The following is a 14,541-nucleotide window of genomic DNA, read 5'->3' as shown; positions in this document are numbered from 1 at the left end:
TGTGTGCCTTTCCAAATCATGTCTAATCAATTGAATTTACCACAGGTGGACTCCAATCAACTTGTAGAAACATCTCAAGGATGATCAATGGAAACAGAATGCACCTGAGCTCAATTTTGAGTCGCATAGAAAAGGGGCTGAATACTTATGTAAATAAGGTATTTCTATTTTTCATCCATTTGCAAACATTTCTAAAAACCTGTTTTCACTTTGTCATTATGAGGTATTGTGTGTAGGTTGATGAGGAAATAAATGCATGTAATCCATTTTAGAATAAGGCTGTAACGTAACAAAATGTGGAAAAAGTCAAGGGGTCTGAATACTTTCTGTATGCACTATACCTTAGTCTATCAAAATACACAGAAAATGATTCATATTAAGACATATTTGTCCCGGATTTCAGGAATCCTGAAACTCTATAACTGCAACATTTTCTCTCAGCCTCATTGCAAAATGTCAGTGCCCTCGCACGGACCTTGCCAGGGGCCCCGCGAAACTGCGCTACGCCACTGGAGTGTGACTAGAAATGCACTGTGGGGATTACAGTAATATGAATGACATTACGGCGAGATGCTGCTTATGAACCTGAACGTCTTCTGGCTGAATAAACATGTTTTGAGACTACTTGGGTGTGTGCGTGCAAAGACAAGAGCCAGACACAGGTTACTTTTTCCAACACATAAAAGGAAATATATGTGAAAAAAACTGTTCATACTGAAGAACTTTATCATTGTAGACTATTTTACACTGGGGCAATCATATCATCAGTCATATTTCATATACACGGTTATTCAGATGCACAAACTACCTCCTATTCCGTTGCAAAGACTTCACCTTGCAAAACGTAGTGTAAATATCCTTTCCATATAGTTATACAGTTGCAGAATACAAATCAGCATTCATCTTTCATTGATTAAACTTAATTGAAATACTCTCAGACAACACATTTCTGAAATGGCAAATCAGCAATCAGTTGTAATTTTATCCCCTCCCCTCTTGATTATCTTATACAACAAATCACAGACAATTTTGGTGGAACTATATCTACACGTGATAAAGCATTTAATGGATTAGTAAATATTTTATTAATCATTAATCCATTCATAAGCTGTTTAATATAGGTCCTTATGAACTCTTTAATAATAATGTATTTTTGCGTGGCCTCATCTAATGTGTGGGCTATTTGTACTTTATAAATACTTTAATGTTTTGAGTGCAGTATAATTTGTCACAAGAAGATGGACATGCCATTGGTAGAGACATTCCAGCAGTATCTGATGCTTCTTAAGGTCTCAAAATAGCCTAGAACATATCAATGGTAAAAGAATAGGCGTAAAACAAAGGGATGTTAAAATAACTATATTGAACATTTATTCACAAGAACTGTTGTCACACAACCGTTGCAAGGACTTGAGGAAGAGTTGTAATTGTGAATATTTTGCTATTAAGCTTGCGAATGCAAACCAAGTTTATTTTTGCCAGGGTGGAGACTTTGCAAACCGGTACTCCCAATTTCTAATACATATAAACACAGAACTTATTCACACAGCTGACAAAATTACGCAATATTTAATACGTGGATGGATAAATAGATGGAATAAAATGTTCAATATATTTTATCTCTATTGTGTGCTTATTGTTTAACCATTGATATGTTATTGGGGCCATTTTAAGGCCTTGAGGAACATCAGATACTGCTGGAATGTCTACCAATGTCCATCTTCTTGTGAGAAATTATACTGCACTCAAAACATTAAAGTATCAATAGCCCACACATTAGATGAGGCCATGCAAAAAGAGTTACTAATAATTAGTAAATGGTTTATAAGGTCCTATTTTAAACAACTTATGATCTTATGAATCATTAAATACTTAAAGTTGTGTATGAATAACTAGGTTACTTACATTTATTCATTTGTGAATCATTACTCCCACCTTTGTATACTATTTACTAATCCATTAAATGTTTATTACGTGGAGTAATTATAAAGTTCTACCACACATTTGTTTTTACAAACACATTGATACCATGGTCGATATGGAAAAATCTGGTTTTAGAAATGTCATCTGAAATGCCAAGGTATGTGCATAGGTGTCAAGGTTCTTTTTGTTGGTTATTTCCTGTTCCCCTTGCTTCCTCCCTTGGTCAAGTGGAGTCTTCCAGATGTGTGGAATGTTGGTTTTCAGTTGGGAGGATGTTACAGCAGGACACTGGGGGAACACGGACAGACGGCATGGAAGCTTGCGAATGTCCAACATGCATGGGACCTCATTGAAATGTCTAAAACATTTATGGATTCATTTAGAAGAGACAGTACCCCGTCTGAGTGTGTGTATGAAGGGGAGAAGGGGCTGGCTAGGGTTTTTATATATATATATTTTTTTTAAGGCAAGTCAGTTAAGAACAAATTCTTATTTACAATGACAGCCTAACTCGGACGATGCTGGGCCAAATGTGGGCCACCCTATGGGACTCCCAATCACGGCAGGTTGTGATACAGCCTGAAATCAAACCAGGGTCTGTAGTGACGTCTCTAGCACTGAGATGCAGTAGCTTGCGCCACTCGGGTGTAATAACATGTACAGTCAAAATGAACCAAGATGAAACTGAACTACATGAACAATAAGAGAGTGACAGAGAAAGATTATGTGAATGAAGTAGACGATAATGGCTAATAATGGAGAGGAGTTAATGGGCAGATAAATAAAAGGAGTTGAGGATGAGATCCAGATAAAGGGAGGCTGTGGTGTTTTTCTTCAGTCTGTCCAGAGAGAGAGGAAGAGAATACCCGCAAACAGCAATTGTAGATTAGAGAAAAACTACAACAGAGGGACAGCTAAGAACTACAACATCCATGATGGATGGGCTGATGGGGGCACAGACAGTCACATGATGTAGAAGGCTGCAGTGCACTACCGGGGAGGAGATACAGTACTGTCTCTTTAAAACAAACATCTGCAAAAATGTTGCCTCCTAGATAATACAGACATGACAATACTTATTTGTTTATACAACACTACGGCTAGGTAGTCTGTAAGGGCAGAGTTTCATTGGCTGCTGAAGGTCATGTGCAGTACACAGAGGTTTCTGATTGGTTGAGGTGCTTTTCTTTTCCGAAGGAATGATGGGAGTTATCGCAGAGATGCATCCCCAGTGAGAAAGGGAGGAGGGAGGAGAGAAAGAGAGGAGACATTGGAGGGGAGAGGGAGGGGGTAGTGTCTATACAGGTACAGTGGACCCAGAAAGACACAGAGGGGAGGAGAGAAGGTGCTCCTTCCTATCCTCAGTAGACCCAGGACACAGGGATCCACTGTGCAGTGGTACAGACCAGGTCTATAGCCTCCTCTAGGTGTCTGATGGTCTCGTCTATCTCGTTGTTGATTATGGTCTGGTCAAAGTAATGGGCATAGGTCTTCTGAAGAATCTCTGACTCCTTCTGAAGACGCTGCAATGACTCATCCTACAGAGAGAGAGAAGGGGGGGGGGGTGAGAGAGACTTAATGAGAGAGACAGATGTCTTACCAATAAAGCCCCATTAAATTAAAATGACAGAACGAGGGAGGGTATAGAGTGGATGGGTAGGGATTCAGGACAGTTCTTTGCTTAGCCTGGTGTTAAAGAAGGAATAGTAACCCTCACTCAGAGAAAGGAGTGAGCTGGTTTACTGAGGCAATATACTGTACAACACAATAGAGCACTACTGACTATGGCCAGCGTTTTCTCCACTCATACTTACTGGCAGCTTCCTGCACCACCTGGGGAGCTGAGAGCCATGCAATGGAACGCAAGAGAAACGGAAAAACTGAATCTCACACACAGCATGCAAAATAAATGAATGAAGAAAGTGATAAGAACATGGAGGAGTGCAGAAAAAAAGAAGTGGCTACAGCTGCAGATCGTTCCAATATTACAACAAAAAGGTTGACAATCTGTGTGTATGTACGTCTTACCTCGTTGATGCCAGGGGTGATGGTTGGCGCAGCGATGAAAACAACGTAGGGAGCAAACTCTGCTGTCCGCAGGACCTTCAAGGCCTAATGGATTACAGGTTCCAGGTCAGCTGGCCTGTGTGTTTGCGACTGTGTATTATGCCTGAGAAGACCCTCTGTGTTCACAAGCACAAGTGGAAAATACACCCTCCCACCCACCTGTGGCTCTACGTCCAGTATGGAGATGAGTCCCTGCTCGTGGATCTGGCGAATGGTCTCTAGCCGCGTGCCGTACATGGCGTCCTCGTGACTACCGTACTCCAGGTAGTCATTGTTACTGATGTCCTGCATCATCTGGTCATGTGACACAAAGTAGTAGTTCTTCCCGTTCTCCTCGTCCTTCTTAGGAAGTCTGGTCGTATCTGAGGAGGGAAGAAGGGAGAGATGAAAGGGGGTAGGGGGGGGGTTGAGTAAGAACGATAATCACAATGGATGGTCGAGTCAGTGACTGTGTCGTCCGTGAAATGGGGTAGGCAAATCTGTGTGTGTGTGTGTGTGTGTGTGTGTGTGTGTCTTACGTGGGATGGGGTAGGCAAATCTGTCCGGGTGTTTTGTGATGAGTGTGTTCTTGATGTGTCTTCTGCCCACTCCATGGGCACCTTTGGAAGAGAGAGCAGTCAGAACGCAATACGAGCACACTACCTAATACCGTTAGCCAATACGTCACAACCCTCTATAGTATGCTAGTATGGATACTTGTACTTACCTAACAAGACTAGTGTTTTCCTCTTAAACGCAGGCAGTTTCACAACCTCTTCATACGTGACGAGATCTAGTTGGTCGAATACTGGAAAAAGAGGACGGAGGAAAGAGAGGGATAGTGAGATACTGTGAAGGAGAGGCGCAGACAGACTTCCATAGTAGTCACTTACACTGGGAGAACACAGGGCCCTAACAGTGAGGTGGCGCTATGGGACAGAGAGAATGTCTGTGACAGTTAGTTGTTAATGGAGGAAAATTATAGCCTGGGTACTGTTTCAACAACACTATATCAACATTTGGGAATGACAAGGACAAGGTGGCTAAAAGAGGAACAGACTAGCACCCAGGCTAGCCATGAGATGAAGGAGTAGACATATTGTCTCTGACAGTTGGGAGATAATGAACTATGATGTTACAAGGATAGATAGAGTCTGAACCTCTCCTCGGAGTCGTATAAGTTCAATGGCGTGTATGTCCTTAAACCTGACACCATTAAATCAAATAGCTAAATCTGAGGAGTAACTTATCCTAACCCAGGCAAATGCCCTAATCGAATGAGATTTGGGATAAGACTGTTTTCATTTGGCAAACAGGGAGGGAAAATATTCTCATTGTTTTGCTTCTACTCTGAGGCTACACAGACTTTGTAGCTGTTAGGGTAAAACTGCAGAGCTGGTGAACAACCATTATGTTGAAGTGAATAACGCAGTGATGCCACAATGTATGTGTGTGTTAAGTTTTTACATTTTTGGAAATAAACAATGGGATAGATGGATGGACAGATGGAAGGGGGTGAGCTGAATAAGATGGAGGAGAGAACAAAGCACAGTAGGACACAGTACTGGACACTCTTGGGAGTCTGTACAGCATTAGCATGTGTCCTTAACCTACCTACAGTGGAGAGTACTGCACACAGGGTACTGCTAATGTCACCTCTACGGTGACATGAACCTAACAGCTGTGGGTGTGGGTGTGTGTGTGACATGGGAAATACAACAACAGGAGTACCATGTATTCTCTCTGGAATAGAATGGTCTCTCCTGCTTTCTCTCCACTCCTTTTTCTCTTATACCTTATAACCTTGTGCGCCATGTGTCACATTCCGAGAAAGATATTCAGGGGTATCAAATGGGGACTCTTCCCTGGGGCAAATGTACCATTTTAAAATACAACTGACTAGATCTGAAACACACAACACCAAAGTAAACAAAATATATGGGTGAGGAAGAAAACCAAAAAGAAAACGATCTATGCTCTTTCCGTTTTGTGCTGGATCTCTTGTTGCTCTGAGCGAGAAAACAGAAACAAAACGGAAACGCTGGGACTGACACCTGGTGAACTAAAGGGTTAATAACAACGCAAATGGAAAAAGAGAAACAGAGTGAAAGAGAATCAGACCAAAGGAGGCGTTAGCCACAGATAGCGCCACTGGTTGTTACTTACATGCAGAGAGGCCATTTTGAGGGGGACAGCGTGAGAGATGGACAGGGTCATAACATGGTTCAGTTACACAACAATACAGTAGTTACTACACATACAGCAATACAACACTACAACACTGCAGCAGCAAAGCGCTGATGCACGGACTACTTTAAATTAGTCACCCAACAGAGTAGGATGAAGTTGCTCATAGACGATGATCTAGGGTCAGTATTGTATTTCTCCCCTTAATGGTTAAGGTTCGGATTTGGGCAGGGCATATTGACCTGAGGTCTGTGTCTAAAGGGCAACTTCTACCCAGAGCACCACACTGGCCTCTTGAGGAGGGAAAGTAGGAAAGATGCATCTTTCAAAAATTAGAATGGGCCTGGAGTCATAGACCTTGTACCCTGAACATGCTGCTAGCTATCCACCACATCACTTCTCATCCTCACACTAACTGTACCTGAGGAGAATGACACTACATTCAAAATCAGACTATAGTTCATGCAAAACAAACTATATGAGAGACTCCGATTTGAATGCTTAGAGAGCAAGCACAAAATGTAAAGCAAAATTATAGCATGCTTTGTTGTTACTCGGAGAAGCAATATGAACAGTCACAGTTGGTTCTTTACACATACAGCTTGCATGCATTTCTAGTATCATGCACTTGTAAGTTACAGATGCACAAAGATCATGCCCTCAAAACAGGCTAACCTCTCACCATTACCGGGAGTTTAGAATCTTTTTTTTTTTTTTTTGGGGGATATTTTCTCTTTCTCACTCATTATTCACCATTCATTCATTAAATTATGGTAGCATCCACATTAATGTAAAAGGGTTCAGAAACATATTCTATTCTTATTTACAACAAAAGTGCCTACAAAATGACAATACATGATTTACCATTCATTTCTATTGGGCACAACATAATCCGAAACATAACCAAAACAAACAGCAAATGAATCTAACAAGTGTGTAGTCACAAGCTTGATGTAGTCATTGCGTGCTAGAAATACGGGACCGAATATTAAAAGGTTTAGCTTCACTGTCCAAATAAATACGTAGGGAAGTTAGTCAAGTGGGCTTTATCTAGATCTGGACCTGACACACTCATCCAGGTTCCCAGCTACATTCATCTGTGCAAGCCTGAGGTGAGTGCCCAGGCTTCAACATCATTTGAAACCCAGTTAAAGGGCAAAGATTGAGCAGTCATGAAACTTAATGTGGGGCAGGCAGGTCAGGGATGTGTCTATCTGCAACAGACAGTTCATGCTGCCAAATACGCCAGTGGCCTGATACTCCTTCCTCTCTCTCTCCCCCCCAATCTCATTCCAGCTCTATAGCTCGGCTCCCATCTTCCCCAGTACCTCCCCTAACCCTCTCTTTCCTTCTCCCAACCCCTCTTAACTCTGCAAGTCCTCTCCATGGCCCCTTCCCTTCCACGTCCCTTTCACCCTCCCTCCCCCTCTTACTGGTTACTGGTGTCACTTGAGCCGCTGCAGTCCTAACACAGACACACATGGCAGTGTCAGTTTCTCCTGCACTTTGGCCTTGGCCTGGTCTGTTGAGACAGCCACCTTGCGATCACGGACACCCGAGATCCACAGACACAATGTTTGCTGCCCTCTACATGTTTGCTGCCCTCTCGCACACTGTGTTAAACTGTCCATAGGAAACAAGAGCCTTTGGTGGAGACACAAAGTAGGTTTGAGACATTCAATGTGGGCTACTGTCTTTAATGTGGGGAGTGTCTAAGGCACTTTGGAACACACTCTCAATCACAAACCCTCTCACACACACAACCACACATGTATATTCACATGCGAACAAGACATTAATGTGCATGCACGCCACAGGAGGCTGCTGAGGGGAGGACGGCTCATAATAATGGCCGGGACGGGAAAAATCGAATGGCATCAAACACATGGAAACCATATTAAGGTGCCACCAACCTCCTGTGATGCACACTCACGTGCAGCACACACACTTGTACTGTACATGCCAACTGCACACTCACCCTCATATTTAAACTTGCCCTTGTGCCCTAGCACCAGGTCTCACTGCTATGACTATGTCACTGGAGCCAGCAGAGGTTACACGGTTCTGTTACCTGAATTCCCTGCTCTCCCTGCCCCCAGATTCCCTCTCTCTCCCTCAGACCCGCATGCCACCTTCTCACACACGTGAGACTCTCACAATTCATGCAGTAACAGCTGAGGAACATTTTGAATGGATGTGAGTGAGTATGTACCTTCTTCGTGCTTGGTCAGGTACTTGTGAGAGAGACAGTGTGTGTGTACCTGCGTTGTGCTTGGCCAGGTACTTGTCTTTGTACTGCTTCTTCTTCTTGCCAAACCAGGTACAGCTGGCCTGCTGCTCCTGCTTAGTCTTCTCCATGGCTATACACGCCACACGCCTGTAAACACGGCGGGAAATACACCCATTAAAACTCAATCATTCAAGGTTTTCTTTGGGTTCTTCGAGGGTGCATTCTGGGAGCTTAGATCAGGTTCTCTCTAAATATGGGTTCTGTGTGTTAAATTACCCTACATCCTAAAAGGCTCTAGCTTGTCAGTTCTGGAGCTGGTTTGTAAGTCTGAATGATTCTCTAGATGGAGATCTGGGTTATATCACGTTGTGTGTCTCCTCACCACTCCTGGAGTTCTGGTGAGGGTATGAGCCCTGCAGTTCCATTTTTGGTGTTCTCCAGTTTGCCCTGCCACCAGTTGTGGTCGTCTTTACTGATGATCTGGATGATGTCACCGACCCGGAAGGGAATCCCGGCCTCCTTGCATGGGATGAGGTCATCTCTGGAGGGGTCATACTCAAACTGGGCCCTCACATAGATCTGTGACACACAGACAGGGGTAAGAGGTTAAAGTTCACGACAGAATGGGGTAAATTAGCCACTGATGAGGTAGAGGCGAGGGGGAGGTAGAGAAAAAGAGGGATGTAGAGAGGGCTAGAGCGAGACAGCGAGAGAGAGCAGTTGTGTTGAGATGGGATGGGCATTATTTCCTGTGACGCCCGGTTGCCAGGCTGGAGACCTGGAGACGGAGGAGTGGCGTGTGGCTATATAGACTAATGTGTTGCCAGATTGGAGACCTTTCCTTATGGGTAGTTCTACCTCACAGGTCGACAAAATATATAAATAGCTGAGTGCTATAAATGAGCCTCTCTCTCCGGTTGCCAGGTTGGACACCTGTCCCTATGGGCTGTGGGGAGTAGTGTGCGTATGTCGCTGCCTGTTCGTACCTCACAGGGGAATAATGCAAAACATAAGTTGTGGTATAAATGAGCCTCTCTTTTCTGAGGCAGTATACTGATATACAGTGCCTTCAGAAGGTATTCATACCTCTTGACCTTTTCCACATTTTGTTGTGTTACAGACGGAATTTAAAATGGATTAAATTGAGATTTTGTGTCACTGGCCGACACACCATACCCAATAATGTCAACGTGGAATAATGTTTTTCGAAATGTTTACCAATTAATTAAAAATGAAAAGCTGAAATGTCTTGAGTCAATAAGTATTCAACCCCTTTGTTATGGCAAGACAAAATAAGTTCAGGAGTAAACATTTGCTTAACAGGTCACATAATAACTTCCATGGACTCTGTGTGCAATAATAGTATTTAACATGATTTTTGAATGACCTCATGAATGACCTCCTTTGAATGACCTCATCTCTGTACTCCACACATACAGTGCCTTGCGAAAGTATTCGGCCCCCTTGAACTTTGCGACATTTTGCCACATTTCAGGCTTCAAACAAAGATATAAAACTGTATTTTTTTGTGAAGAATCAACAACAAGTGGGACACAATCATGAAGTGGAACGACATTTATTGGATATTTCAAACTTTTTTAACAAATCAAAAACTGAAAAATTGGGCGTGCAAAATTATTCAGCCCCCTTAAGTTAATATTTTGTAGCGCCACCTTTTGCTGCGATTACGGCTGTAAGTCGCTTGGGGTGTCTATCAGTTTTGCACATCGAGAGACTGAAATATTTTCCCATTCCTCCTTGCAAAACAGCTCGAGCTCAGTGAGGTTGGATGGAGAGCATTTGTGAACAGCAGTTTTCAGTTCTTTCCACAGATTCTCAATTGGATTCAGGTCTGGACTTTGACTTGGCCATTCTAACACCTGGATATGTTTATTTTTGAACCATTCCATTGTAGATTTTGCTTTATGTTTTGGATCATTGTCTTGTTGGAAGACAAATCTCCATCCCAGTCTCAGGTCTTTTGCAGACTCCATCAGGTTTTCTTCCAGAATGGTCCTGTATTTGGCTCCATCCATCTTCCCATCAATTTTAACCATCTTCCCTGTCCCTGCTGAAGAAAAGCAGGCCCAAACCATGATGCTGCCACCACCATGTTTGACAGTGGGGATGGTGTGTTCAGGGTGATGAGCTGTGTTGCTTTTACGCCAAACATAACGTTTTGCATTGTTGCCAAAAAGTTCAATTTTGGTTTCATCTGACCAGAGCACCTTCTTCCACATGTTTGGTGTGTCTCCCAGGTGGCTTGTGGCAAACTTTAAACAACACTTTTTATGGATATCTTGAAGAAATGGCTTCCTTCTTGCCACTCTTCCATAAAGGCCAGATTTGTGCAATATACAACTGATTGTTGTCCTATGGACAGAGTCTCCCACCTCAGCTGTAGATCTCTGCAGTTCATCCAGAGTGATCATGGGCCTCTTGGCTGCATCTCTGATCAGTCTTCTCCTTGTATGAGCTGAAAGTTTAGAGGGACGGCCAGGTCTTGGTAGATTTGCAGTGGTCTGATACTCCTTCCATTCCAATATTAATTGCTTGCACAGTGCTCCTTGGGATGTTTCAAGCTTGGGAAATCTTTTTGTATCCAAATCCGGCTTTAAACTTCTTCACAACAGTATCTCGGACCTGCCTGGTGTGTTCCTTGTTCTTCATGATGCTCTCTGCGCTTTTAACAGACCTCTGAGACTATCACAGTGCAGATGCATTTATACGGAGACTTGATTACACACAGGTGGATTGTATTTATCATCATTAGTCATTTAGGTCAACATTGGATCATTCAGAGATCCTCACTGAACTTCTGGAGAGTTTGCTGCACTGAAAGTAAAGGGGCTGAATAATTTTGCACGCCCAATTTTTCAGTTTTTGATTTGTTAAAAAAGTTTGAAATATCCAATAAATGTCGTTCCACTTCATGATTGTGTCCCACTTGTTGTTGATTCTTCACAAAAAAATACAGTTTTATATCTTTATGTTTGAAGCCTGAAATGTGGCAAAAGGTCGCAAAGTTCAAGGGGGCCGAATACTTTCGCAAGGCACTGTATAACTGTAAGGTCCCTCAGTCGAGGAGTGAATTTAAAACAGATTCAACCACAAAGACCAGGGAGGTAAAACATAAATAAAATAAAAATCAGACATTGATTATCCCTTTGCGCATGGTGCAGTTATTAATAACACTTTGGATGGTGTATCAATACACCCAGTCACTACAAAAGATACAGGTGTCCTTCCTAACTCAGTTGCCAGAGAGGAAGGAAACCGTTCAGGGATTTTACCATAAGGCCAATGGTGACTTTAAAACAGTTAGAGTTTAATGGCTGTGATAGGTGAAAACTGAGGATGGATCAACAACATTGTAGTTACTCCACAATACTAAACTAATTGGCTGAGTGAAAAGAAGGAAGATTGGTATATTTGATTTCTGTACAAACATGCATCCTGTTTGGAATAAGGCACTAAAGTAATAATGCAAAACATTTTGCAAAGCAATTCACTTTTTGTCCTGAATGCAAAATGTTGTGTTAGATTGGATTTGACCCAAACATATTACCGAGTACCACTCTCCATATTTTCAAGCATAGTGGTGGCTGCATCATGTAATGGGTATGCTTGTAATCGGAATGGAGCTAAGCACAGGCAAAATCCTAGAGGAAAACCAGGTTCAATCTGCTTTCCACCAGACACATTCACCTTGTAGCCAAATCTACACTGGAGTTTCTTACCAAGAAGACGAAAATGTAACTCGGGAACATTCACTAAGTAGATTTGATCAAAACTGTATGGCAAGACCTGAAAATGGTTGTCTAGCAATGATCAACAACCAATTTGATGATTTTTGAAAATAATAAATGGCCAAATGTTGTACAATCCAGGTGTGGAAAGCAGAAAGACTCACAGCTGTAATCGCTGCCAAAGGTGCTTCTACAAAGTATTGTGAATACTCATGTAAATTAGATATTTATGCATTCAACTTTCAATACATTTGCAAAAATGTCTAAAAACATATTTTCATATGTCATTATGGGGTATTGTGTGTAGATTGTTAAGAAATCTATTTAATCCATTTTGAATTCAGGCTGTAACACAACAAAATGTGAAATAAGTCAAGGGGTATGAATACTTTCCGAAGGCACTGTAAATGGCACAGGGATCGTTAACACAGGGTTGTCTCTTCAGAATCCGCCATAGGTTACTCTTCAGAATCCGCCATAGGTTACTCTTCAGAATCCGCCATAGGTTACTCTTCAGAATCCGCCATAGGTTACTCTTCAGAATCCGCCATAGGTTACTCTTCAGAATCCGCCATAGGTTACTCTTCAGAATCCGCCATAGGTTACTCTTCAGAATCAGCCAATGGTTACTCTTCAGAATCAGCCAATGGTTACTCTTCAGAATCAGCCATAGGTTACTCTTCAGAATCAGCCATAGGTTACTCTTCAGAATTAGCCATAGGTTACTCTTCAGAATTAGCCATAGGTTACTCTTCAGAATTAGCCATAGGTTACTCTTCAGAATTAGCCATAGGTTACTCTTCAGAATTAGCCATAGGTTACTCTTCAGAATCCGCCATAGGTCTTGTTAAATCACAATCTACATTTTCTGTATCACTGACTGATTTAGCACACCTTTACGACCTGACAACCAGTCTTGTGCTACCATTCTTGTCTGATAAAGTAAGTATGTCTGATAAAATAATGTATGAGGCAATATGTTGATTTCATTCATTTTCTCAGAGAATTGTATGATAATGCATTTTGAATACAGTTTGACTAGACTTTTTACAACAATCCAAACACTATGGTTTTTGCATTGTAGTTTTAGTGGTCTTAGTCTAAGTTAGATTGTACTGTATGGGATGGTGTTTTGGTTACCAACTATTGCTATTACAGTCATCTAAAGGGAATATCTAAGGTTTAGCCATAGAGATAAACATTTCCTAGGATGTCTGCTGTTTTTATCTCTATGGTTTAGCACTATGGAGGCTACATTATATCTTACCTTGATGGACATTTTATCCTTGATTGGAGGTCTGGGTACGACCATCTAGGATGTGAAAGCATCACACACATCATGCAGTAAAACGACTACAGAGTGTCTACACACACAGTATGGTGAGCAGAGCGCGGGGGAGATGGAGACTGAAGTGTTAACTCTACTTTTGTGATGGTGATGGGAGGGGATTGACATGGATGATGCCACTTCAGCGTTGGAGGTCAATTCAACTTTACTTCAGTTCATTGCGATGAATTGAAGTTTTCATTTCATGAATAGGCTATTGCTGTCGATGAGAATTGTACAATTCGCAAATAAAAAGTTCAATTCATGAAATGGAATTGACCCCAACCCTGGTTATGACAACAAGACAGGTCCGTTAGAATGCTTTTAACACGCATTTCTTCCTGGCTTGATTTGAAAAGATCTGGAATGACTGGATTGGTGAAAGACATGGAAGAGCTTTAACCTATCCAACACTGTGAGATCAGTGATCTATGTTATGGGTTTTTCAAACATAATGGTCATAATTGATGATTATATTATATGGTGATGGGCGAGATTATAGGAGGCTTGGGGGGGGTTCAGTATTTCTTTTGGTTTGGGGTTCACAAAGATGACAATAGAGGGTGATGGAGGGTTATGACCACTGTTTTAACAATGCCTCTGTCCTTAGTTTACAGCTAGGATTGCCCTTACTAACTGGGTATATACTCTTGAGTTACACAGTTACAGTTAGTCACCAGCTATCGTCCTATAGGCCCACAGGGTGAGCAGACTTAAATCCCAAACCAGCATGTACTATATCTACTAGCCATCAAAAATAAATTATAGACACCTGATAAGTAGAGTCAGGGGTGTTATTGCTGGGCTGGAACAAAAGCCTGTACTACCCTATAGCCATCAAGGACCGGGGCTGGTGATCACCAGTCTACTAAGTGATCTGATTTTGGGATGCCCAATCACAATCTGTTATCTCTTAAGGGGAGGATCTGGGTGTTGGTGACACGCCACTGAGTCCCTGGGCTAGGCAGGGGAGCTGGGGAGCGAGAGGAACCAGGGTGGGGGACAACTCACTCCTCCATGCGACTATATTATGATTGGAAGATTAAAAAATATCCAGGAGAATATGAACAGAATGTGAA

The 14,541-nt window shown here is 42.2% G+C and overlaps 1 protein-coding gene across 19 annotated transcripts in view; it reads right to left on the bottom strand.

Annotated features, from left to right (window-relative positions):
* Nucleotides 1–708: 708 nt before the first annotated feature.
* Nucleotides 709–14,541, bottom strand: part of caska (calcium/calmodulin-dependent serine protein kinase a) — a 217,202-nt gene continuing 203,369 nt past the window's right edge. For 8 of the 19 annotated variants that reach the window (XM_042306873.1, XM_042306879.1, XM_042306874.1 and 5 more), the window contains 8 exons: nt 13,403–13,447; nt 8,769–8,965; nt 8,418–8,533; nt 4,697–4,777; nt 4,509–4,589; nt 4,150–4,352; nt 3,952–4,035; nt 709–3,461 (listed from right to left, as the gene is read on the bottom strand). In XM_042306873.1, coding sequence (XP_042162807.1) covers nt 3,285–3,461; nt 3,952–4,035; nt 4,150–4,352; nt 4,509–4,589; nt 4,697–4,777; nt 8,418–8,533; nt 8,769–8,965; nt 13,403–13,447 — 984 coding nt within the window. In that variant the 3' untranslated portion in view covers nt 709–3,284. The remainder of the gene's footprint in view (nt 3,462–3,951; nt 4,036–4,149; nt 4,353–4,508; nt 4,590–4,696; nt 4,778–8,417; nt 8,534–8,768; nt 8,966–13,402; nt 13,448–14,541) is intronic. The other 11 variants (XM_042306878.1, XM_042306880.1, XM_024389168.2 and 8 more) reach the window with 3 other exon arrangements.

Source organism: Oncorhynchus tshawytscha, linkage group LG26, assembly GCF_018296145.1.
Source record: "Oncorhynchus tshawytscha isolate Ot180627B linkage group LG26, Otsh_v2.0, whole genome shotgun sequence".
Classification (NCBI taxonomy): domain Eukaryota; kingdom Metazoa; phylum Chordata; class Actinopteri; order Salmoniformes; family Salmonidae; genus Oncorhynchus; species Oncorhynchus tshawytscha.
This window is presented reverse-complemented; position numbering and strand designations above follow the sequence as displayed.